This window comes from Rhamphochromis longiceps, linkage group LG7 (genome assembly GCF_057381845.1).
Source record: "Rhamphochromis longiceps isolate RC_006_pf linkage group LG7, R_longiceps_female_GT1.1, whole genome shotgun sequence".
Lineage (NCBI taxonomy): Eukaryota > Metazoa > Chordata > Actinopteri > Cichliformes > Cichlidae > Rhamphochromis > Rhamphochromis longiceps.
The window spans coordinates 52110330-52131775 of NC_140563.1; the positions used below are offsets into that span (position 1 = coordinate 52110330).

Sequence of the window (21446 nt, forward strand, 5' to 3'; positions counted from 1 at the left end):
GCGCTCTCTCTCACTCACTCACACAGCTGTGACAGATGTGGGGCCAGAGTAGGACATGAGTAGAGGTAGGCAGGGGTTACTATGATGAGATGTAATGATGGCGCAGTGCCAGTTGTGTGAAACGATCCCGGGTGCTCTGAGAACAGCTGCTGGCGTCCCGTCTCCCTGGAGGCCCTTGGGAGAGGGAGGGATGAAGAGGAGGAGCGATGTGGGCGGGAGATTGCCTGAAGGGGGATGCTCCGCAGGGGAGCGGGGGACGCTTGCAGGATGCCCCTCTCTCTGGGCAAGAACAACTGGAGACGTACATTGCTTGCATGAAAAACACCTCAAGGGGGGGAACACAGATGGAGGCATGCAGGAGAAATGTATTCTCTAGCGGTCTAGTGATCATTAGTCCCTCGATGACGTGCACGGTGTGGTCACATTATGGGATTGGCTATCTGTATTTTTAACCATCTCTGTGGTGGATTTATTTATTTTTTTTAAATTTATTGAACTGTGCCGCTCTGTGGTGCAGTTAACGGAAAAGGTGTAAGCTGGAGGTGGTTTGATCCACAAACTGAACTAGTTTTACATCTCTCTTCTCTAGCCCTAAGAACTTGAAGCAAAGGATTCTGGGTATGGCATAAACCCCTCTGGGAAAGTGGAATATACAAAGGAAAATGCTCGAAAAAGGAAAAGCAGATGCGAGTGACAATTATAAATGCAGCAAAAGTGGAATGTGTCTCTGGTATTGATTTGAGATGTTTTGTGTGACTGTGGCAACAGAGAGCACGTTAGATCTAAAAACCAAGGAAATCCACCCATAAGAAGAATTTGCTCCGATATCCATAGCGTCTCATGAATATTCATAGTTCTAGTTTAATATGATAAAAAGACAACAAGAGCAGAGGTGGATCATCCTCCTCCATTATGCGAGGGAACAAAGTGAACGAGTGCAAAAGCAGTCAGAACATTTCATGACATTCAGATAAAAGGAAGTGCATGTCATTTCTTTCACACCCAGAGTGAAAAGCTTTTTCCCAAGCCCAGGGCTGAGGCCCCTGATGGGCCAATCCGCTATCTGACAGAGAGAAAGGCAGAGAAGAGGAAAACAAGGTCTCGGAGGAAGAGGGGAAAGCAGGCAGACGATATCAGAAATCTTTACCCACTGCAGTATCAGCCTAATTATAAAGCTCTTATTATTCAGGTTGTCGAGGATAGGTGCCTGTAAAATAGCTTAACAAGAATGGGCATCCTGTGAGGTAACTGTGTTTGCGGCGTGCCAGTCTCCCACAAGTCTTTCCATGAGACACAAAGCACCAACGTCCTCTGAGCATGGGCAGAAAAGGGAGGAAGAGGAGGAGGAAACAGAGAGAATATTTGAAAAGACGGGTATTTCTTTAACTAAGTGGAGTAAATTACTCGATTTCTTTGAGTGTTCGGTTTTGTGATAGAAATGTGACAGCTCATGATTCTTAACTGAAGCAGAAATATATCTAAATGTCGCTTCTCGCTGACAGGCTGTCATTAAGCTTATCCAAAATGTTGGCTCCAGTACATTTATTTGGTTTTAGGCTTAAAAAGAAACACAATTTAAACCCAAATGCATTATGCAATTAAACAGATTAACTAGCGCTAGCTTAAATTTGCTCAAAGAATTCAAATACTGTAATGTACTTTCGAGTTATATAAATAAAACTGAATTTAATTGAACATGTTTGTTACATTATGTTTAGATTTAGGTTGCATTTGATTTAATATAGAAGGCTGATTCAATAAAAAGTGTTGTAGGTAGGTTTCTGACGATTATTGTGTGAAACTCTTTCAATCAGCTAAAAAATACCTGCGCACCAGCATAGACGGCAGGTGCATTGGCGGAAAACTTCTGCAACATGTTAATTAAAACTCGGTAGGAAGTCACTTTATGAACAAGTTGGTAATTATTTGTACTACTTGATATTTGTATTTCGTCTTCATCGGTTTATATATTTGAATATGTGGGAAAAAACTGTGTAAATTTGTGAAAGATCTTTGCCATGGTGTTGTTGCTAATGAGTATAGGCTATTTTGGTGATGTTTTCTGTGCAGGTAAGAAAAGGGTTGGATAGATGTTATTTATGGTTAGCTTCAGTCTAATGCTTTGGGTTTTTTTTAAATAATATTCTGATTAATGGCACATACATGTGAAATGTGCTAATCACACTTTAAGTTCTGACTGGATGATTGAAACATTTCAGGAGGATGTGTGTGTGTGTTTGTGTGTGTGTGTGTGTGGTGTTAGTGAAAGTATGGACATTAACTATATACCTGATAAAGGTCAACCAGCCAAAAACCTTGTGTATGGTAGTTATATTTAAATTATAAAAGAAAGTCGTTAAAATGAACATTTAGGTAGCTTTGTTGGATTTCTCAAAAGTGAAATATAGATTAGGTTTCACAGATTGATAAGATAAGACTGTGTTTTTATTAGGTCCTGTGGACTTAATCCCATTGGAAAAGTAAATGAAAACTAACTCAGGCTGATTTTACACTGGGACAGTACAAAAGATGGACATAGTTAGGAAGACGTCACTCTATTTATTTGTGTCCCGTTTTGAAGATTTTTCTTGTAGTCGATAACTTGACGTTTTGACGTTTGTTGGCTTCACTTTCCAGACTAGAAAGCTATATTTCCTTTTACATAATCTGTAACCCAACCGGTAATCCAACCAACCAAATCCAGAAGATTACTTTTAAGTTCATCAGGTGGAATTAAACGAGGGCAATCAGATGCCTTCATTTCTTCTTTTAGTTCTTTCATCTTTTAAGAGGCAACAGAGAAACAGGCTGAATCAAGATGTGACTCTTTATGTATGTTAATTTGATAATTTGGAATAGATCAAATTAATAACTACATCTTGCACTGTTGCTTTTTCTGCAAATGAATATTTTGGATTATGTCAGAAACCCACAAGTCAGAGGAACAGCTGCATGAGACTCATGGCCACAAAGCTACATCTTTGTTTGAGCATGGGGAGAAAACGGAGGAGCATTCAGGAGGAGAAACGGAAAGAAAAGGTATCCCTTGTGTATGAAGTGTAGCGACTGTAGTTAGTAGCTCAGTGTAGTTAGTGGTGTGCATGGTAAGTAGATTGCACTTTGTAACTTAAAGCAAAAAACAAAAACTGTAAACAGTAGAACTGTATTTAAATTTTTGTTTCTTATGTTAATCGTGGTTGTGATGTGTTAAGTCTCCCATGAGTCTGAAAAACATTCACATGAGATTCGTGGCCACAAAACTACTTCCTTGTCTGAACACGGAGCAGGAAGGGAGGAGGAAGATGAGGAAGAAGAAAGAAAATCCAAAGAGACAGGTATCTAGTGGTGGAAAGTACGAAAATCTACAGCATATGTAGATTTATGTACCTTACTTTACTTGTTGTGCAGATGTGCTGTAGACTTAAATGAAACTTGGCAATCCCTAGGTCCCCTAATACATTGGAAATGACAGAGTATTTATCATAAATTCTCCTCATTATTTCAATCACAGCTGTGGCGTTTCAGACCACCACCAGTCTTAGGGACACATACATGACAACCAGAGCTGTAGTTAAAGTGTATAATAGTAGTAGTGTTCGCCATGTGTTACACATCTTCCCGTTAAGTTGATAAAAATATGTGGTGTTTCAGTCTCTCACAAGTCTGAGGAGCTCGTACAGGAAACTCACGGACACGCATCCACAACCCAATCTCAGCACGGGGAAGAGAAGCATGCAGAAAGCAAAGGTACTGCGTTTTGTGCACAGTGGTCCAAATGATGTCATAGTGTTCACAATTCGATTTGGAGATCATAAACAGAAGACTTTTAGCTTCTTTTAAGCAACTTTTACAGTTAAATACTAACATGTTATAGAGGCTTTTGAGGGACGTTTTGTGAATAAAAGCTGTGGTATAACAGTTTCCCACGCATTTGAGGAACACGACGCTCACGGCCACAAAACAACAGCCTCATCTGAGCACGGTGAAAATTCACATGAGGTGGTGCATCGAGAACGAGGAGAAGAACGGAAAGGTGACAGTTCTATATGCACTGTAGTGGCAACTCTGTAGCTAACTGTAGTAAACTTGTAGTGTCCTGACGCAAAACCGCAGAGATGCATTTTTATTTTTATATTTAAACACACATTCATGCCTGTCTTGTGACAGTTTCCCACATGTTTGACGGGCACACACGTGAGACTCACGGCCACAAAACAACAACCTCACCTGAGCATGGCGACGGGCATGAAGAAAGAAAAGCTGAAGGGAAAGGTATACAAATGCACTCTTCCTGCTCATGCTAAACAAATGCACTGTAGAATTATATAGCAGTGGGCATAGGCGAGTAAGGAAATATGCAGGTGATAAATGAAAACATGATTTATTTACTACAGAAGCCAGACATGGAAATGTGTCTCAGTTTTGGCTTGTTATGTCAGTGACAATTGTGGTGTTTCAGCTCCCCACAATTTTGTGGAACACGTACACGAGATTCACAGCCGCAAACCAACAACCTCATCTGAGCATGGGGTGGAAAGAAAGGAGGAGGAGAGTGAAAGTAAAGGTATTTTTAGAGCATAGTGGAGACAAAGTCTTTATAGATTTAACATGGGCTTTATTAATAAATAAAGCAGAAGAAATTAATGTTTGCCCAGTGAGATTTTTTTCTGGTTCTGACTGAAAATTGTGTCAGGAGAACACACACACGAGACTCATGGCCACAGAACAACCTCGCATGTGCATGGATGGAGACACGAGGAGAATAATGAAATACATCCTGAAACAACAGGTACTTTATCTTTTATGTTGTAGTGTCACGCGAAACACAGCACACAGAAGAAATACAACTTGTTAACAATAATGACTGTGTTGTGTCAGACCCCCACACATTGGAGGGGCATGTACATGGGGCCCACGGTCACACAACAACAACCTCACCTGAGCACAGACAGCAGGAGCATATGGAAAGAAAACCTGAAGGTAAAGGTATTGTTGAAATCTAGTAGTAGCAGGGGGTTTTTTTTAGATTTAATATAGCATTTTAGCTTAATTTTAGTACTAGTAGCAGTATTTGTATTTATTTATTATAGTTTTTATTATTCTGAAATCAAACCCAATAGCCCGATCATGAATCGAAGCTGTTCTGAAGGTGACTTTTAACCACAAGTTAAAAGTCTCCTTCAGAATAAATATGGCAACTTGCTTTTTTCTTCTGTTCAAGGCAATTGTGGGTTGCCAGTTCCCGTTAGTATGTTGAGCTCCAATGTGGGACTCATGGTCATAAAACATCACATGGACATGGGGAGGAGGAGCATGTGGGAAGCAAAGCTGAAAGTCTCTCAGTTTAATACACAGTAGTAACAAGTTTCTTTTTAAAACTCAAAAACCTCCTAAAAATTGGGACCTGGAAGGACTGTATTAAGAAAAATAATTTGAATTTAATGTCTCAGCAGTTAGATTGTGTATTGGTTCATTTAAGATATAGTGCTAAATTTTAAATATAACAGCATAAAAAAAATACAAAACAAACTAAATTGGCATTTCAGTTTCCCACCATAATGAGGAACACTTGCATGGGACTCGTGGCCACCAAACCGTATTTGAGCACAGGCATCAGGACAGGAGGTGTATCCACTTTACAGTATATTTAGTGGGAACATGCAGGAAGCAAAGCTGAAAGGACTGGCATTTGGAACTGGGAGGATCATATTCAGAACAATAATTTCAATTTGATGTTTCAGCAGCTGGATTCACAGCAATTAGGTTAAGATAGCTATTCTCCTGAATTTAATATGAATTTATTATACATATTATATACATTATACCAACGTATATTCAGATATAATACATTATCTGAATATTAGAAAAAAAACAACAGAAATGTTTCCTGATTATATAAATGTGTTTTGTCAGGCCAACACAAGTCTGAGGAACACATACATGAGGCCCAGAGCCACAATATACCACCTGAGCACAGAACAGCTGAAATTACAGGTACCATATGAATAATCTTCTGCATTATATTTTTGCTAAACAATGGCCAGACTGTTCCCCCGACTTGAAATTCCCAGCTACTATTAATTGTTGTGGTGTTTAAGCCTCCCACAACCCTGATGGATATGTGCATGGTGGACATGCAGAAGAAGCTCATGGCCATAGAGCATCTGAACATGGACATCACAAGCCTGAGGGACATGTGCATGGTGGACATGCAGAAGAAGCACATGGCCAAAGATCTGCATCTGAACATGGACATCACAAGCCTGAGGGACATGTGCATGGTGGACATGTAGAAGAAGCTCATGGCCATAGAGCATCTGAACATGGACATCACAAGCCTGAGGGACATGTGCATGGAGGACATGTAGAAGAAGCTCATGGCCATAGAGCATCTGAACATGGAGACCACAAGCCTGAGGGACATGTGCATGGTGGACATGTAGAAGAAGCTCATGGCCATAGAGCATCTGAACATGGAGACCACAAGCCTGAGGGACATGTGCATGGGGGACATGTAGAAGAAGCTCACAGCCATAGAGCATCTGAAAATGGAGACCACAAGCCTGAGGGACATGTGCATGGTGGACATGCAGAAGAAGCACATGGACAAAGATCTGCATCTGAACATGGACATCACAAGCCTGAGGGACATGTGCATGGGGGACATGTAGAAGAAGCTCATGGCCATAGAGCATCTGAACATGGACATCACAAGCCTGAGGGACATGTGCATGGGGGACATGTAGAAGAAGCTCATGGCCATAGTGCATCTGAACATGGACATCACAAGCCTGAGGGACATGTGCATGGTGGACATGTAGAAGAAGCTCATGGCCATAGAGCATCTGAACATGGGCATCACAAGCCTGAGGGACATGTGCATGGGGGACATGTAGAAGAAGCTCATGGCCATAGAGCATCTGAAAATGGACATCACAAGCCTGAGGGACATGTGCATGGGGGGCATGTAGAAGAAGCTCATGGCCATAGTGCATCTGAACATGGACATCACAAGCCTGAGGGGCATGTGCATGGAGGACATGTAGAAGAAGCTCATGGCCATAGTGCATCTGAACATGAACATCACAAGCCTGAGGGGCATGTGCATGGAGGACATGTAGAAAAAGCTCATGGCCATAGTGCATCTGAACATGGAGACCACAAGCCTGAGAGACATGTGCATGTTGGACATGTAGAAGAAGCTCATGACCACAAACCTACAACTGAACATGGACATCACAAGCCTGAGGGGCATGTGCATGGAGGACATGTAGAAGAAGCTCATGGCCATAGTGCATCTGAACATGGACATCACAAGCCTGAGGGGCATGTGCATGGTGGACAGGTAGAAAAAGCTCATGGCCATAGTGCATCTGAACATGGAGACCACAAGCCTGAGAGACATGTGCATGTTGGACATGTAGAAGAAGCTCATGACCACAAACCTACAACTGAACATGGACATCACAAGCCTGAGGGCCATGTGCGTGGGGGACATTTAGTAGAAGCTATTGGCCACAAACCAACAACTGAACATGGACATCATAACCATGATGGACATGAGCATGGGGGACATGTAGAAGAAGCTCATGGCCATAGAGCATCTGAACATGGACACAACAAGCCTGAGGGACATGTGCATGAAACTCATGGCCACAGAATAACAACCTCATCTGAACATAGACATGGAAGGGAGGAAAGGGGACATACAGAAAGAAAAGGTATCTGATATATTAGGTATGATTAGCAGTGTATTTAATAGTTTAATGTACACTCATTGGACACTTTGTTAGGTATACATTGCAAGTATTGGATTGAACTCCATTTTGCTGTCAGAACTGTATTAATTTTTCCAAGTGCTAAGAGATGTTAGTTCTTATTGACGTGATAGCTTGGAAGCCATTTCAGTGCAGTGTTGTCACAACCAAAAATATCTATCTATCAAACCAGAAAGAGATAATTTGAGCTTCTTGACACTGTTTTCCTTCTGGAGGCAGCCATCAGAAGATAGGTACACTATAGTCAAGTCCATGGATGGTACTCATTTGGAACTGCTGGAACCCTAGGTGTGCCAAGAAAATATCCACTATACCATTAGGTTGAACAGCCTGAACCATTGGTTAAGAAGGATGGATGCATGGTTTCATGTTTCTGTCATGTGAACATTGCAGCAGAAATCAAGACTCATCAGACCAGGCAACATTTTTCCAAACTTCTGTTGGCTAGTTTTGGTGGGCCCTTGTAAAATCAAGCCTCAGTTTCTTGTTTTCAGCTTGCAACGGTTGATTGCTGTGTGGTCTTCTACTGTTGAAGCCAACCAGTTTCAAGCTTTCAAAGTTTTTCTGCTTTCCTTGGTTTTAACAAGTGGTTATTTGAGTTAATGCTGTTCCTATTAGCCCAGGGCAGTCTGGCCATTCTCCTCTGATCTCACCAACAATGTATTTTAGCCCAGAGAACTGTTGCTCTCTGGATAGTTTGGCTTTCTTTGGAACCATTCTCCTGGATTCTCTCCATAAAATCCAGAGATGATTGTGTGACAAAATCCCAGCCGTTTCTGAAATACTCAGGCATCAACAAACATAACTGTCACTTAAATTGCCTTTCTTTCACATTCTGACGCTTGGTTTGAATTTCAGCAGGTCATTTCGATCATGTCTATGTGTTTAAATACATAGAGTTTCTACCATGTGATTGGCTGATCAGATATTTCCATTATTAACAAACAACTCAATGGGTGTAACTAATGAAGTGGCTGGTGAGTGTATATTATTGTACACCTGTACTGTCAGATGATCTTTCTCCATAAATAAAGCATAGCAACCCTTAGAAGAAAATTCCACCTGAATACTGAAAACAGCAGAAATGTTTTTGTCTAATACCAATGGCAATTATTTTGTCAGACTCACACAACTCTGGGGGACACATGTATGGCCACAAAGCTTCATCTGAGCATGGAGAGGTGGAACATACAGACAGACAAGGTATATCTTTTTTAGATATAGGGGTAGTGGTAGTGATCACCCATGTGATGGAAATACGCAGTAGATATACTTTAATTACATTTTTTTTTTATGTCAAAAGAGAGAAATGGGGTCTCAGATGTGAGACGAATGTTCCCAAGCTTTAGTTGTTAAACTGTTTGCGTTAATAACAACTGCTGTTTCAGACCACCACGAGTCTCATGGACATGTGCATGAGGCCCATGGCCACATAACAACACATGGACATGGAAGGGAGGAAGAGAGGCATACAGAAAGAAGAGGTATCTGTGACTGGGATTGTTTTACTGCAGTTATAGTTCCTTGTGTAGTACACCTGTACTAACAGTCTTTCTCTATAAAGAAACCTTAGCTAATCTGCTACTGCATATTGGAAATTGTAGAAATGTTTGCATCTAATGTTGATAACAATTATTTTGCCAGTCTCGCACAGCTCTGAGGGACACACACATGGCCACAGAACCTCATCTGAGCATGGCGAGGAGCATACACCCAGGCAAGGTATATAATTTAGATATAGTGGTAGATGTGTTTGGGTAGCTAGTGAGTGAAATATGCAATGGATAAACTTTAATGTTTCCAAGTTTTAGTTATTAAAAGTGACAACGGCTGTTTCAGACCACCACAAGTCTGCCGGACATGTTCATGAGAGTCATGGGCACATGACATTAACAACCTCGGGCATGGGGGAAGAAAGTCATAGAGAAGGAAAAGGTATTTGATGGTGGTCAGTTTGTTAGTTATATAATAAAACATACAGCAGAAAACTTTTCTTACAAGTTAACAATATCACTTGACAAGTATTAAAAATTGGGCAACTTTAAACAGAAGAAATGTATCAAAATTCAAACTAATGGCAGCATCATATTAACTGAGATGACAGAAACTGCAGTAGGACCAAGTAAAGGAACAGAGATCGACATTGTTCAATTAGTATTTTTGTTAGTTGAGGAAAGAGCTATTTTCTTATCCCTTTTTTGGTTTTGATATGACTGTCAACCACATGTGTGACGTGCACTGCACAAAAAGTTAAGGGAACACTGAAAACATGTGAGACGTCAATGGGAAAAAAATCATTCTGGATATCTATACTGATATGGACTGGACTGGGCTGAATTCAAAGACACCCTGACGTCAGATGCATAACATAATGTCCCAGAGATGTTCTATTGGATTTAGATCAGGTGAACGTGGGAGTCAGTCAGTGGTATCAATTCCTTCCTCCTCTAGGAACTGTCTGCATTCTATGTCGGGCATTGTTGTGCACCAGGAGGAATCCAGGACCCACTGCGATAGTGTAGGCTCTGAGAAGGATTGGCAGTCAGAGTGCCATTGCCCGTCCTGTATAGGTCTGTGCGTCACTCCATGGATATCCCTCCCCAAATCGCTCATGCTGAACAATGTTACAGAGTATAACGTTCTCCACAGCTTCTCCAGACCATTTCATGTTTTTCCACATGTGCTCAGGGTGAACCTACTCTTATCCGTAAAAGGGACGGGGCGCTAGCGGTGGAATTGCCAAATCTGCAATTCTGTGGCAAATCCCTGTCAGACTCCACTGTGCCCGTGAGAACAGGGTCCACTAGATGATGTCGGACACCCATGACGTCTGTTTCTGACATCTTCACCAAGGCCTGCTGGGGGTCATATTGTAGGGCACCGGCAATGCTCATCCTGGTAGTCATTGCATAAAGGTTTAAGGGCCTTATAGCTAGGCCCTTATCTGCTAGAGTCATGCCCCCCCCCCCCCCCCCCCTTCAAGGAATCTCCTGAATGTTCCTCAGACTGTGCTGGGAGACAGCAAACAGCTACCTGTGCAACTTCTGTAGGGTCCAGTTATCGCCTCATGCTACCAGTAGTGACACTGACCTAGTCAAATGCAAAACTAATGAGAAAACAGACAGAAAAGATAAGGAGGGAAAATATGTCAATATCTCCACCTGTAAACCATTTCTGTGTTGCTGGGTTGTCTCTGGGTTTCCCCTCTAGTGAACTTGTTGTTAATTTTATTATAACCAAAACAGCTGAAGCTGATTAACAACCCCCTCTGCTACTTAACTCACCAGATCAATATCCCAGAAGTTTACTTAGCTGAGTCTACACTCTGGTTAAAAAGTGTTCCTTTACATTTTGTGAACAGTAAACATGTACATGAGACTTGTGACCACAAAGCCTCCAGCCTCACATGAACAACAGCCGAAAGGAAAGCTATCTATGCTATATGTTGTGCTAGGAATTTCATCATGAAATGTAGCTCATTTTTTCTTGATGTGTCATTCACTCTCCCATAAATTTGAGGGACATGTATGCGAGACTCATGGTCAAAAACAAAAATTTAATTTTACCACGGTCAAGAGAATGAGCATAGCGAAATAAAATTTGAAAAGACATTTTGTTAATATGTAGCCCTTTTGACGTTCACTTGAGTTACACAAGCTAGAAAGAGTATATTACTTGTGATGCAGGCAGTAGAAGAAACTTTCACCATCACTTAACCTTGGCAGCCTAAGGTGAAAAATGAAAACTGGAAAAAATAACTAAATATATGTCTTCAGCTACATGATGGCCTGTCTGTCAACATGAACCATAAGGCTAAATTTAAGTCTGTTAGCAAAAGCAGAGCCATTTTTTAATCATTTTTTTTATCTAAGACAATGAATGATGCAGAAGGGCTGGACAGAAAAAGCAAATAGCATAAAGGATGGCACAGAAATAAATGGGCAGAGTAGAAAAGGAAGATGAATTTCACACTGAAGATGCTCCTGAAAAAAAGAAAGTGCTGTTTCTGTGTTTTTCCCACATTTTAAACACCGTCGTGTTCTGTCTGATCAACACATTATAATGCAGAAAGAACACATATCGTATTACATTAGAATGCATGAATGGAATCTGCATTAGCAAAGGCTTTTTCCACAAATCTTTTTTTGATTTTTGTAGTCTCTCTGTTTCTTTACAAAAACCTGAGATAATCTGTGCAGCATCAATATAGATTGATTTCTGAGTTGTTGCTCATTTGTAGCACACCATGGCATTGAAAAAGCAGAATGGGAAGTAGTCGGTCGTGAGGAGGATGAAGACAGAGAAGAGGAGAAGCAAAAAGGGAAAAGGCGAGGTGGGATTTTAAATGTGAAATAATCACTCAGTGATTCATCTCTGGTCAGACAAATTTATCGTGATGAGATTAACAGGGGACAATGTCCTGAATTTATAAAAACGTTATAAAAAGCCAGCATGGAAGATACCCCGTGAAATGTAATGACTTTATTCATTTGAGCTCCCTAACAGATTTCATTATCTACATATGAAAATAAAATTATGTGCAATGTTTCATTCGGTCCCTGTCTGGACACAAGATTTGCTAAATATGTCGCAATGTTGTGGATTTTATTCTCTGCCTCTAGTAACTGAAACAGGGTTGTCACCAATTTTCTGCATAGCTTTAAATTTGTTAATACAATATTTACCATAAGGTTACCCAGTTATCTGTTAAAATTTCTATATTAATGTGTATGAAATCGCCCTTGTCCTTTCTTTACTTTGGACCACCAAAGTCTCACCACAGTCTCACTGCAGCACTGTGGTGGGATTAGTGGCTTGTCTTTAGCCTCTGGTATAATGCGAATTTGAATATGATCATTTATTGTGTAACTTTTGTGCACATTTGTTTATAATTAATTGGCAGTGTTTCAGGACCAGATATTAATCTTAAAAGCTAAAAATATGCTTTTAAAAAAAGAACTAAAAGATGATTACCTAAAATGAAAGTTTTTTTTAATTTCAAGTTATTAAACAATAAGGAAATATGCTTGATATATACTGAATATATCCAGTCAGTGTATCCAGTCAATTGCATTTATGTTGGACCAATTCCACAAGATTTTACATTTTGCATTCTACTTATGCAACAAAATTACATGTAAAAGTCAGCTATACCAAGCTGAAGCCAAGTGTGGCATACCTGTACTTTCTTTACTGCATATAAATGCTTGTAAAATCTGCGGTCTGACCAGTGAAGAAACACTGCACTAGTTAAAGATTTTGTCAGCTTTATAGAACAAAGCAATCCCCTTTTTTAAGGTAGGATCTAGTGGGAATCCCTGCCACCTCCTCCAATAAGCACCTCTATAGTACTGACACTGACCTTTAGGGTATACTAGCTCCTGCTGTGTGAAGCTATGGTGCTGTAGATGGCTATAGCACAGTGAATGATCTGGAGCTGACTTTTGAAGAGAGATTGCTTCATCCCTCAAGGGCTGCTGAAACTTTTGATCTCAGGAGAGCCCCAGGCCAAACAGTTGTTTGGGATCATATACGATGATTTCAAAGGTAAGAGACCAACACAAACACAAGGTCTGAAGAACAAGACAGAAAATCTGAGCTTAATTAAATCCTGTGGATTTTGGGTCAGTGAATTGTAAAGTGTTTCTTTGTCATTTCACTAAACTGTTGATGATGCTTTTCAAGTAGAAAACCTGTGGAAGAATTCCCTCCTTTGTATTTTGTCTGGGTTTTTTTTTTTTTCATTTCACTCATTCTTTCTCTATGCATCTCCTTCGTGGTTGTGTTTATGTGCATGATCAAGGTAAGAATTTGGATTTAAATGTACCATTATTCCACCAATCTTGAAGCTTCTCTGATGCAGGTTGTTTCCTCTCAGTCTTGCAATATAACTGTCGTTTAATGTTAACGGTTCACAATTGATAAATACCTATAAAGCAGCATCTTGACTCATAACGTTCATTTGTGGAACAATGTCCCATTGCCTCTCTAGTCTGTGGAGTAATTGGCCATTTATATTTAATTAGGCAGTTCTTCCTCCCACTGCTAGCATGGTTCCCTCAGTGCTGAGAGAGGCACTTTACTGTGCTCCTCTCGCTGGCTTCCTTTAAACCAGCTCATTAATATTTCAGCTGGCATCATCAACCAAACAATAATAAAATAATAATGTGACGGCTGATTAAACAGCTAAACTCCGACTTTTTAATGTGCATTTAAATGTGTATTTGCATAAACATGCCTGGTAAACGCCTCTTTAGAGGACAGTGATGCCTTGCAGCACACCACTGCAGCCAACTTCTAAAGCTTAATAAAACCTTAATTAGGTACGAGTCTCAGCCAAGATAATCGTAAAGAGACTGTCGAGCAACCTCTCCTCTCTTACACCCTTCTGCACAACACAGATCCTACACTAGGTTATAACCGGCTTTTTTTTTTTCTCTCTCTGTGGAAAAATTATCCAGAGATCTTAAACCATTCTCCACATTATCACTTTTTTTCTTCGTTTTGGTTTTAGGGTGCAAAACTTGTAACAAGTCTTAACTTATCAAGTGTACAAGCAAAGGGAGTAAAAACCTGAAATCAAATCCGCTCGAATAATTCATGAATTACAAAGAGAAATTTTAATTAAGATCTCTGATTACGCAGCACTTTATAAAAGGGAATTTAAAACAGTGTGAATGGAAAAACCAACAGTGAAAAGAGGAGGAAGCTGGGCTGCAGTGTAGGACCAAAAATACTCACAACATTTTTTGTTATATTGATTTATATTTACAATATAGAATAATGAAGGAGGAAACGCCATCTGCACATTTATGCACAGCTTGTCCTGGTGTCCACATTGATATAAACATATGATTTTTTAAGAAGAACAATTAGAAAAATTACACAAATTCAAAACAAAAAAACTTAACTCGAAGTTTAATTAAGAGATCTGAAATCTGTAGACAGCACCTTTCTGCTGGTAGTGCAGGTAGATAACTTGCACACCTGTGAGGACACAGTTATTGCTGAACAACATAAAAGCTTTGTTGCCAGCCAGACATTTTGCAAGGTCCTGATTATTTAAATAAAGAAAGAAGTTGTCAACTACCTGATTACTACAGTGTTGGGTAATGCAGTAATGTAACAAGTTACTGTACATAATTCAGTGATTGTTGTACATTATGTTGTTACTCAGGTTGTAAAGGTTCTTAAGTTATCTGCACGCCGGGAACATGGAAAGACAAAAAAAAAAAGCACAAACAAACTTGTGTTTTGTTCCCAATTTTTGTTCACATGCAGGAAATTTGGCATTGAGGTGTGCAACTTTTGAGCATTGGAGAGATCAGCATTACTTTTATAATTACTGCTGAAGTGCAAACTGCATGCAGGATAGAAACAGATGGAATATGCTGAGAAGTATCAGACAGGGTCCTAATGCAAAGCTGGCAAAAAACTCAGATTGATGTTAAAGTTGAGTGCATTTTGACCCGAGCCCAGCAGCCAGACCCTGAACTTTAACAAGCAACAAAGACAGTGATGAGCAGTCAGGCTTTTAGCGTTATTGCCTCCATTTCTACAGTAGAATCACCATGGCAATCATTTTAAGGTCTCTTTGTGCCAGTTTTCATCTTTGCTTTGTCTTTTTGTCTTGTGCTCGTACATAAACACTAAAAGAAAGGTCTTATATGTGTCCTCAGTAGTTACCTGGTAATTACAGTGACAGTATGTTTCAAGTCCTTTACTGGGTAACAGCGAAAGTACTGTAACGAGTAGTTCCCCACAACCACTTGCTAACGAGTAGTTAGCAAGTGGTTGTGGGACTGTTGTTGCAAAGTAAAACTGGTTGCAAAGAGCTACATGGTGCTGCACTGAAAACCTTGCAACTCCTCTGCAAACACTCAACAATTACTCACTTGCACATTATTAAGTTTTGCTCCTGCCCGAGTGTGCTTGGGACCAGCCTGTTTGGCGCCCCGGGCTAACACTCCCTCTGCCCCCCCCCTCACACACACACACACACACACACACATAAAGCATATTAAGGATTGTACATTAACATAAGACTGTTGTCGAAATTTACCAGAGAAACACAAACACACACACATATGAAGAGAGAGAGAATATGCATAGTATGCAAACAGCCATAATTCGTCATACAATGAGAACAGGACAAATCAACAATTGACACTGACAAATTAATATTAAAATCTGTAACATAATATATTGTTTGGAGTTTAGTCTGTTACTGTTACTATTTTTACCATTTCTTTTTGGAGCAACTGTAACCCACGTTATTTCCTTAGGGATTAATAAAGTATTCTGATTCTGATTGTTTCAGGATGACCTGCCATTATCCAGTGACACATCTGCTTACCTGTATCTTTTGCTCATTTCTCCTCCTCTTCTTTTCTATTTTTTCTAAACCGAGGACCTGATGGCTTTGAACTTTTCTTGTCCATCTTCCATTGGTTTTCATTTTGCATTCCAGTATGAACACCCATCCCCCAACCCGAGGTCACCACAACATAACCTAACACACCTACACCTTAGTTCACAGATTCGCTTTGTCAAGGGTTTATTTCTGGGATTTCACACAACCCAGGATTCAAATCATGAATACATAATGGGCTTGGATTTACAGCATTATGAATGAAATGTGCTCTATTTGGAAGCAGCTGCCCTCCTCCCCTTTCGACGGCTTGTGTGTAAGACTTTAAATCATCAAACTGTAAATTATAAATTTTAAATTGTTATTGATCCCTTTACCTCCTAAAGTGTATATTTATTTTCTTACTGTTCTTATATTTATTGTTTGTTCACTTGCACTGCTGTAACTGCAGCCTCGTCGTCTCGTCTCTCTATATCCAATCCAATCCAATTTTATCTATAAAGCACCTTAAAATACCCAGCACAGGAACAAAGTGCTGTACAGAAAATAAGTTAAAACAATAGAAAAACAGAAAACACCAAAAATAAATAAATAAAACACATAAAACATAAAATAAAAACAGCCCAATATTAAAACAACAACAAGATAAAACAATATATACTGGACTGTATGTAGCGGAGATGACAATCAAGTTTACTTTGACTTCAGCAGCAAGCAGGTGCACCGATGGCTCTCGCGCTCACTTTTTGCGTATAGAATTTTGAAAAAACATCGGTGCAAATTATGAGTCTGTATCATAATATTGTTGGTTATTAGATGCTGCTCCAGCTAGCCAGAGAATCCTCTCCTGCCTGCGCCGCAAGCAGCAGGCGCACCTCGCAAACAAAGGGCACCCTTACTCCCAGCAAATGGGCGATAGAAAACCGATCGGTGCTTATGCCATTCCCAATATGCGCTGGTTGATGTCGGGGCAGCATGAGTACGAGCAATTTTTTATTTTTATTTTTTTTGCCGATGCCCGTGATGCCGCCCCGGGCAACCGCCCGTGTCGCCCATATCAAAAACCGCTACTGCTTGGGACCAGTCGGCATCTTACATTCAAACAGTGGGTGACTGTAGCAAGATGCTAGCAACCAAAGTAATCAAAATGAGGTTGAACTTGTCCAGAAAGAAAGTGTGTGACTGAGGCACAAGACAGCGGCAAACTAAAGCTTTTATATACTCCAACAATATGGCTTTGAAAAGTTCAGGTGCTAAACTGGCCTGTCTTCAGTCCAAACCCTTCACTCATTAAAACAAAAAATAATAATAATAATATGCATGTTATAAAGGAAGCCCTGAACTGCTGAGCAGCTGAATTCGGTATCAATTTGCATCGTCAACATTTTGATCCACCGAGTTCCTAAACTGAGTTTTGTTGATAGAAGACCTGATGCAACATGGGGCAAACCTGACCTTGGTGGGAATTTACACATCGCTGCGTTAAAATTTAAAAAAAATCATCACATTTTAAAAATAAAGAAACAAAGTTTACTGTTCCTATAACGACTTTTTGGTATTTTACACATGCTCCAATAGTTATTCAGATTGACTCGTTGCCGAGGCGTGAACAAAGGCCAGTTTTCCATCAGCCTAACCAGGGTCAGACCATTTTCATATTGTCAAGCGCAGTCTCCAAACACTCACTGTACCACTCACCTCAAACTAATTCCCTTAGTTACTATTCTACAGCTTATAATCTGCTCATTCTGTAACACAATTAAATTCCCAGAGACAATTACCATGCTTGTATTCACACAGCTGCACACATAGCCACAAACATGTGCACACTCACACACACACCCATAGCCAGGATAGTGCAATTCCCATCAGTAATCAGTGCAGCGCAGTGAAGCAGACTCAGCAAACCTGTGAGTGTAGTAATGGAGAGGGAGTGGTCTGTCTTTATTGAACTAATATAGAGTGAGAAAGGAAAGCCATAAAACACACACGGCATCATTTGTTTCTCCACTGACATCTAAAAGTAAAACTTTCAGACATTTTATATAAGCTCAGCTCATTTATCATTTCCTTGTGTCACCCAAAAACACCTCCAAGACTGCAACACCCCCCACCCTCTATCCCATTTCATTCATGAATCTTTTTTTTCCCTACACCTGAGAAGAAATTTGAAATCCACCACTTTTTCTTTCAGACTGCGAGTGCTACGGCCACTCCAATCGCTGCAGCTACATCGACTACCTGAACATCGTCACATGCGTCAGCTGCAAGCACAACACCAGGGGCCAGAACTGCCAACACTGCAGACTGGGATTCTACCGCAACGCCTCTGCCGAACTGGATGATGAGAGCGTCTGCATCGGTGAGTCTGCTGGGAAACGGGGAGAATATGTGGAGGGGGGGGGGGCGCATCGGTACGACAGCAGTGGGTGTGTGTGTGTGTGTGTGACTGACAGTGAAACAGGTAAGAAGATCCATTAGGCGCGTTTAAATTTTCAAACAACAAGATGATGCATCTTAAGTTAAAAACAAAGTTACCAACACTTGGTGGTGTAGCAGTGAAATTTTAATGCGTAGTGTTTAATGCAAATGTTTTTTCAGCGGCACTTTTATAAAACATATTTGCCTATGTTTGCTTTGAATTTAGATAGGACACGATAATTACGGGATTATAGTGCTGTCAGATTCAAGCCGTGTGCGTTTACATCCATATCAGAGAAAAAGTGAAGAAATAGCCTTGTTTTAGACACTTATTCTCAAACTGCAGGGAACATACAGTTCTAACAAAATCTTAAAGCCACTCTAATTGATAGGAACAAACAAAGCAAAGGATGATACGACTACTTGTGATGAAATCTCTGCTTGTTTCAGGGCTTTCTTGCCTTTCAGCGCGGTCTTAAGTAAGTGGAACAGTATACACAGGTGACTGATGTGGCCACTCAAGAAGTTTTTATTGCTTGGAAATCAAAGCTTTGTGAGTTTCTAAGGGCTTTTTCGCTACTATCTTAAAGCTTGGCGGACTACAGTTTGAATAAAAGAAGTCAGACACTGTTCAGCCAGTACTAATGCGAACACCCTCAGGCATCCTTTGAGCTAGAAGCCAACTCTTTAAACTCATATCATGTCTTCTGTTCTACCATGCAAAGCCAAAACAATGAAGAACAGAAACTGTGGGATTATTTTATAACTGTACTGTAAAAAAAGAATAGTTTTGTATTGTTATTTGCAGTGATATGCAGGATAATGTGTGTTTGTTTTAAAGTCAGTCACATTAAGGGCACGTCCTGATAAGAGGTCACTCTGTTTGCATAGCTGTGGAGCGGAAAATCTGGTGTTGATTTGGATCCATCTCTAGGTGAACTGCAGGGGGTTGGAGGGTAAACTCACTGCGGTCAGGGCACACACAGGGCCAGGCCTTGGAGTCAGCACAAATAAGGTCCCATTAGCTTATCTGCCAGCACACTGGCACACCAAGTGTGGCAACAGAAATCAGTTCAAACTAGCATCTCTAGAGCAAGAAGCCAAACACTGTAAAATACAAATGTGTTTGCACTCAGTCTCCCCACACACATTCACAGATAAAAGCTCCCATACGTCAACCAATACTGATGCACATGACCCACAAACACAGGAATGCCAACCCACAGCGCTGTGGTTGTCTTAATCTCAGACTTTTTCCCACTTCTATTAATTTTTAATGCTAAATTTTATAATAAATTACTAAAGGCGATCTCGGGTTTTCTCAAAAGACAAGCTATTGACTTACATCAAATTATGATAGAATCATCAGTTCATCATCAACTCACTGACAAATGTATCCTAAATACGCAGCTCTGCAGTTTGTGAGCCTTTTATCTGCTGCCAGCTGTCACTGATCTCAATATTATTCAAGGATATATGGATTTGGAATCCTAATGACTAGTGGAAATAAAGCAATTTATTAAGAAAAAATAGTATTATGTTTAGTCTATACATATTAATATAGGGCGCCTGTGCACTGACTGACAGCTCTCACATCAGCTCAAGTGAAATGCACTAAATAGACAAATGAACTGAGAGTGTTTTAACCAAACTACAGCAGGCAGGGGAGACTTCACAGCACACTGTGTATATGGAGTATTTTTGTGACTTTGCAGCTGTTTCTCCAGCACAGGCAGTTTGTAACCCAATTTAAAAACTACCTGATAATGGCATTGGGATACATCCATCTTCTTCGGTTCATCTAATTCAGGGTCATAACTGGACTGGAGCCCAGCTGTCATAGGGCAAGAGGTGGGCTATACCCTGGACAGATTGCCAGTCTATCCCACAGAGGGAGAGACACAACAGCTATAGCCAATTTACAATTACCAGTTAACTTAATGTGCATGTCTTTGAACTATGGGAGGAAGCTGGATCACAGCCTGTAGATTTGAACCCAGGACCTTTTAGCTATGAGGCAGTGGTGCTAACCACCACACTACCATGCTCCCCGCGTTAAAAACTCACACTTTAAGAAGGCTTCTAAAGTTGTTGAAAAATGCTTACCTGCAAGGGTCTTGTGCCATCCTTCAGTTCTTGATATTTTGCTTTCAAGGAGCCAGACATTCTTGTATTTCTTAAAGGTGTCTTCAGCACTAGTTCTCCAGGTTTTCTCACCCATTCGAGCATTTAAAAAGTTACCTAATTCAAGGGAAGAACCAGTGTAGTGTCTACACACAAAAGTTAGCAAAGAACCAAAAGAAACCATTTTAAATTGTATGTTTAGGCACTTTGTTACTAGCAGCCTGTCACAAAACCCCATCATTTGCTCCCATTACTTTAGTTAAATCTACAAATAATGCCAAAAATAATTTTTTTAAAAATATGCAAATAGATGAACACTTGGCATTTTTCAGCATGGTATGCAGTGTGTCTTTAAAAAGAATTGAGGAAACTGGACAAGTGGAGGCTAGAAGTAGAAGTGCCAGGCCTAAAAAAACGATCTATAACAGATGAACAATATCTGAAAATCTTGTCTCTAACAAGTGGGGGGGTGGGGATCCAGTAAAGACCTGACGCAGGACCTGAGAGCTACATCTGGCCCCTCAGTTCATCCATCTACTGTTCAATGAAGCCTCATCAGAAATGGTCTCAGTGGAAGCTGTTAAGAAGCCATTCTTAAGGAAGAGAAACAGGGAGAAAAAGCTGAGGCATGTGTAATTACACAAGAACCATTGAGAGGAGAGAAGAGAGGTGTAACAGTGAGTGTCTACAGCAACCTGCGAAACACAGTGGACGACCTGTCCTGGTTTCAGGCTGCTTTTCAGCCAGTGATG

The 21446-nt window shown here is 40.4% G+C and overlaps 1 protein-coding gene across 1 annotated transcript in view; it reads left to right on the plus strand.

The window, feature by feature from the left end:
* The window catches only part of ntng2b (netrin g2b), an 84734-nt gene that overhangs the window by 59866 nt on the left and 3422 nt on the right, over positions 1-21446 (plus strand). The window contains 19 exon segments of the mRNA XM_085414238.1: positions 2926-3039; positions 3213-3335; positions 3652-3747; positions 3920-4033; positions 4168-4272; positions 4460-4564; positions 4694-4789; positions 4879-4980; positions 5914-5994; positions 6099-7721; positions 8901-8981; positions 9167-9262; positions 9423-9500; positions 9618-9713; positions 11281-11319; positions 11322-11393; positions 12019-12111; positions 13251-13325; positions 18344-18511. Of these exon segments, the coding sequence (XP_085270364.1) occupies positions 2926-3039; positions 3213-3335; positions 3652-3747; positions 3920-4033; positions 4168-4272; positions 4460-4564; positions 4694-4789; positions 4879-4980; positions 5914-5994; positions 6099-7721; positions 8901-8981; positions 9167-9262; positions 9423-9500; positions 9618-9713; positions 11281-11319; positions 11322-11393; positions 12019-12111; positions 13251-13325; positions 18344-18511 (3357 nt within the window).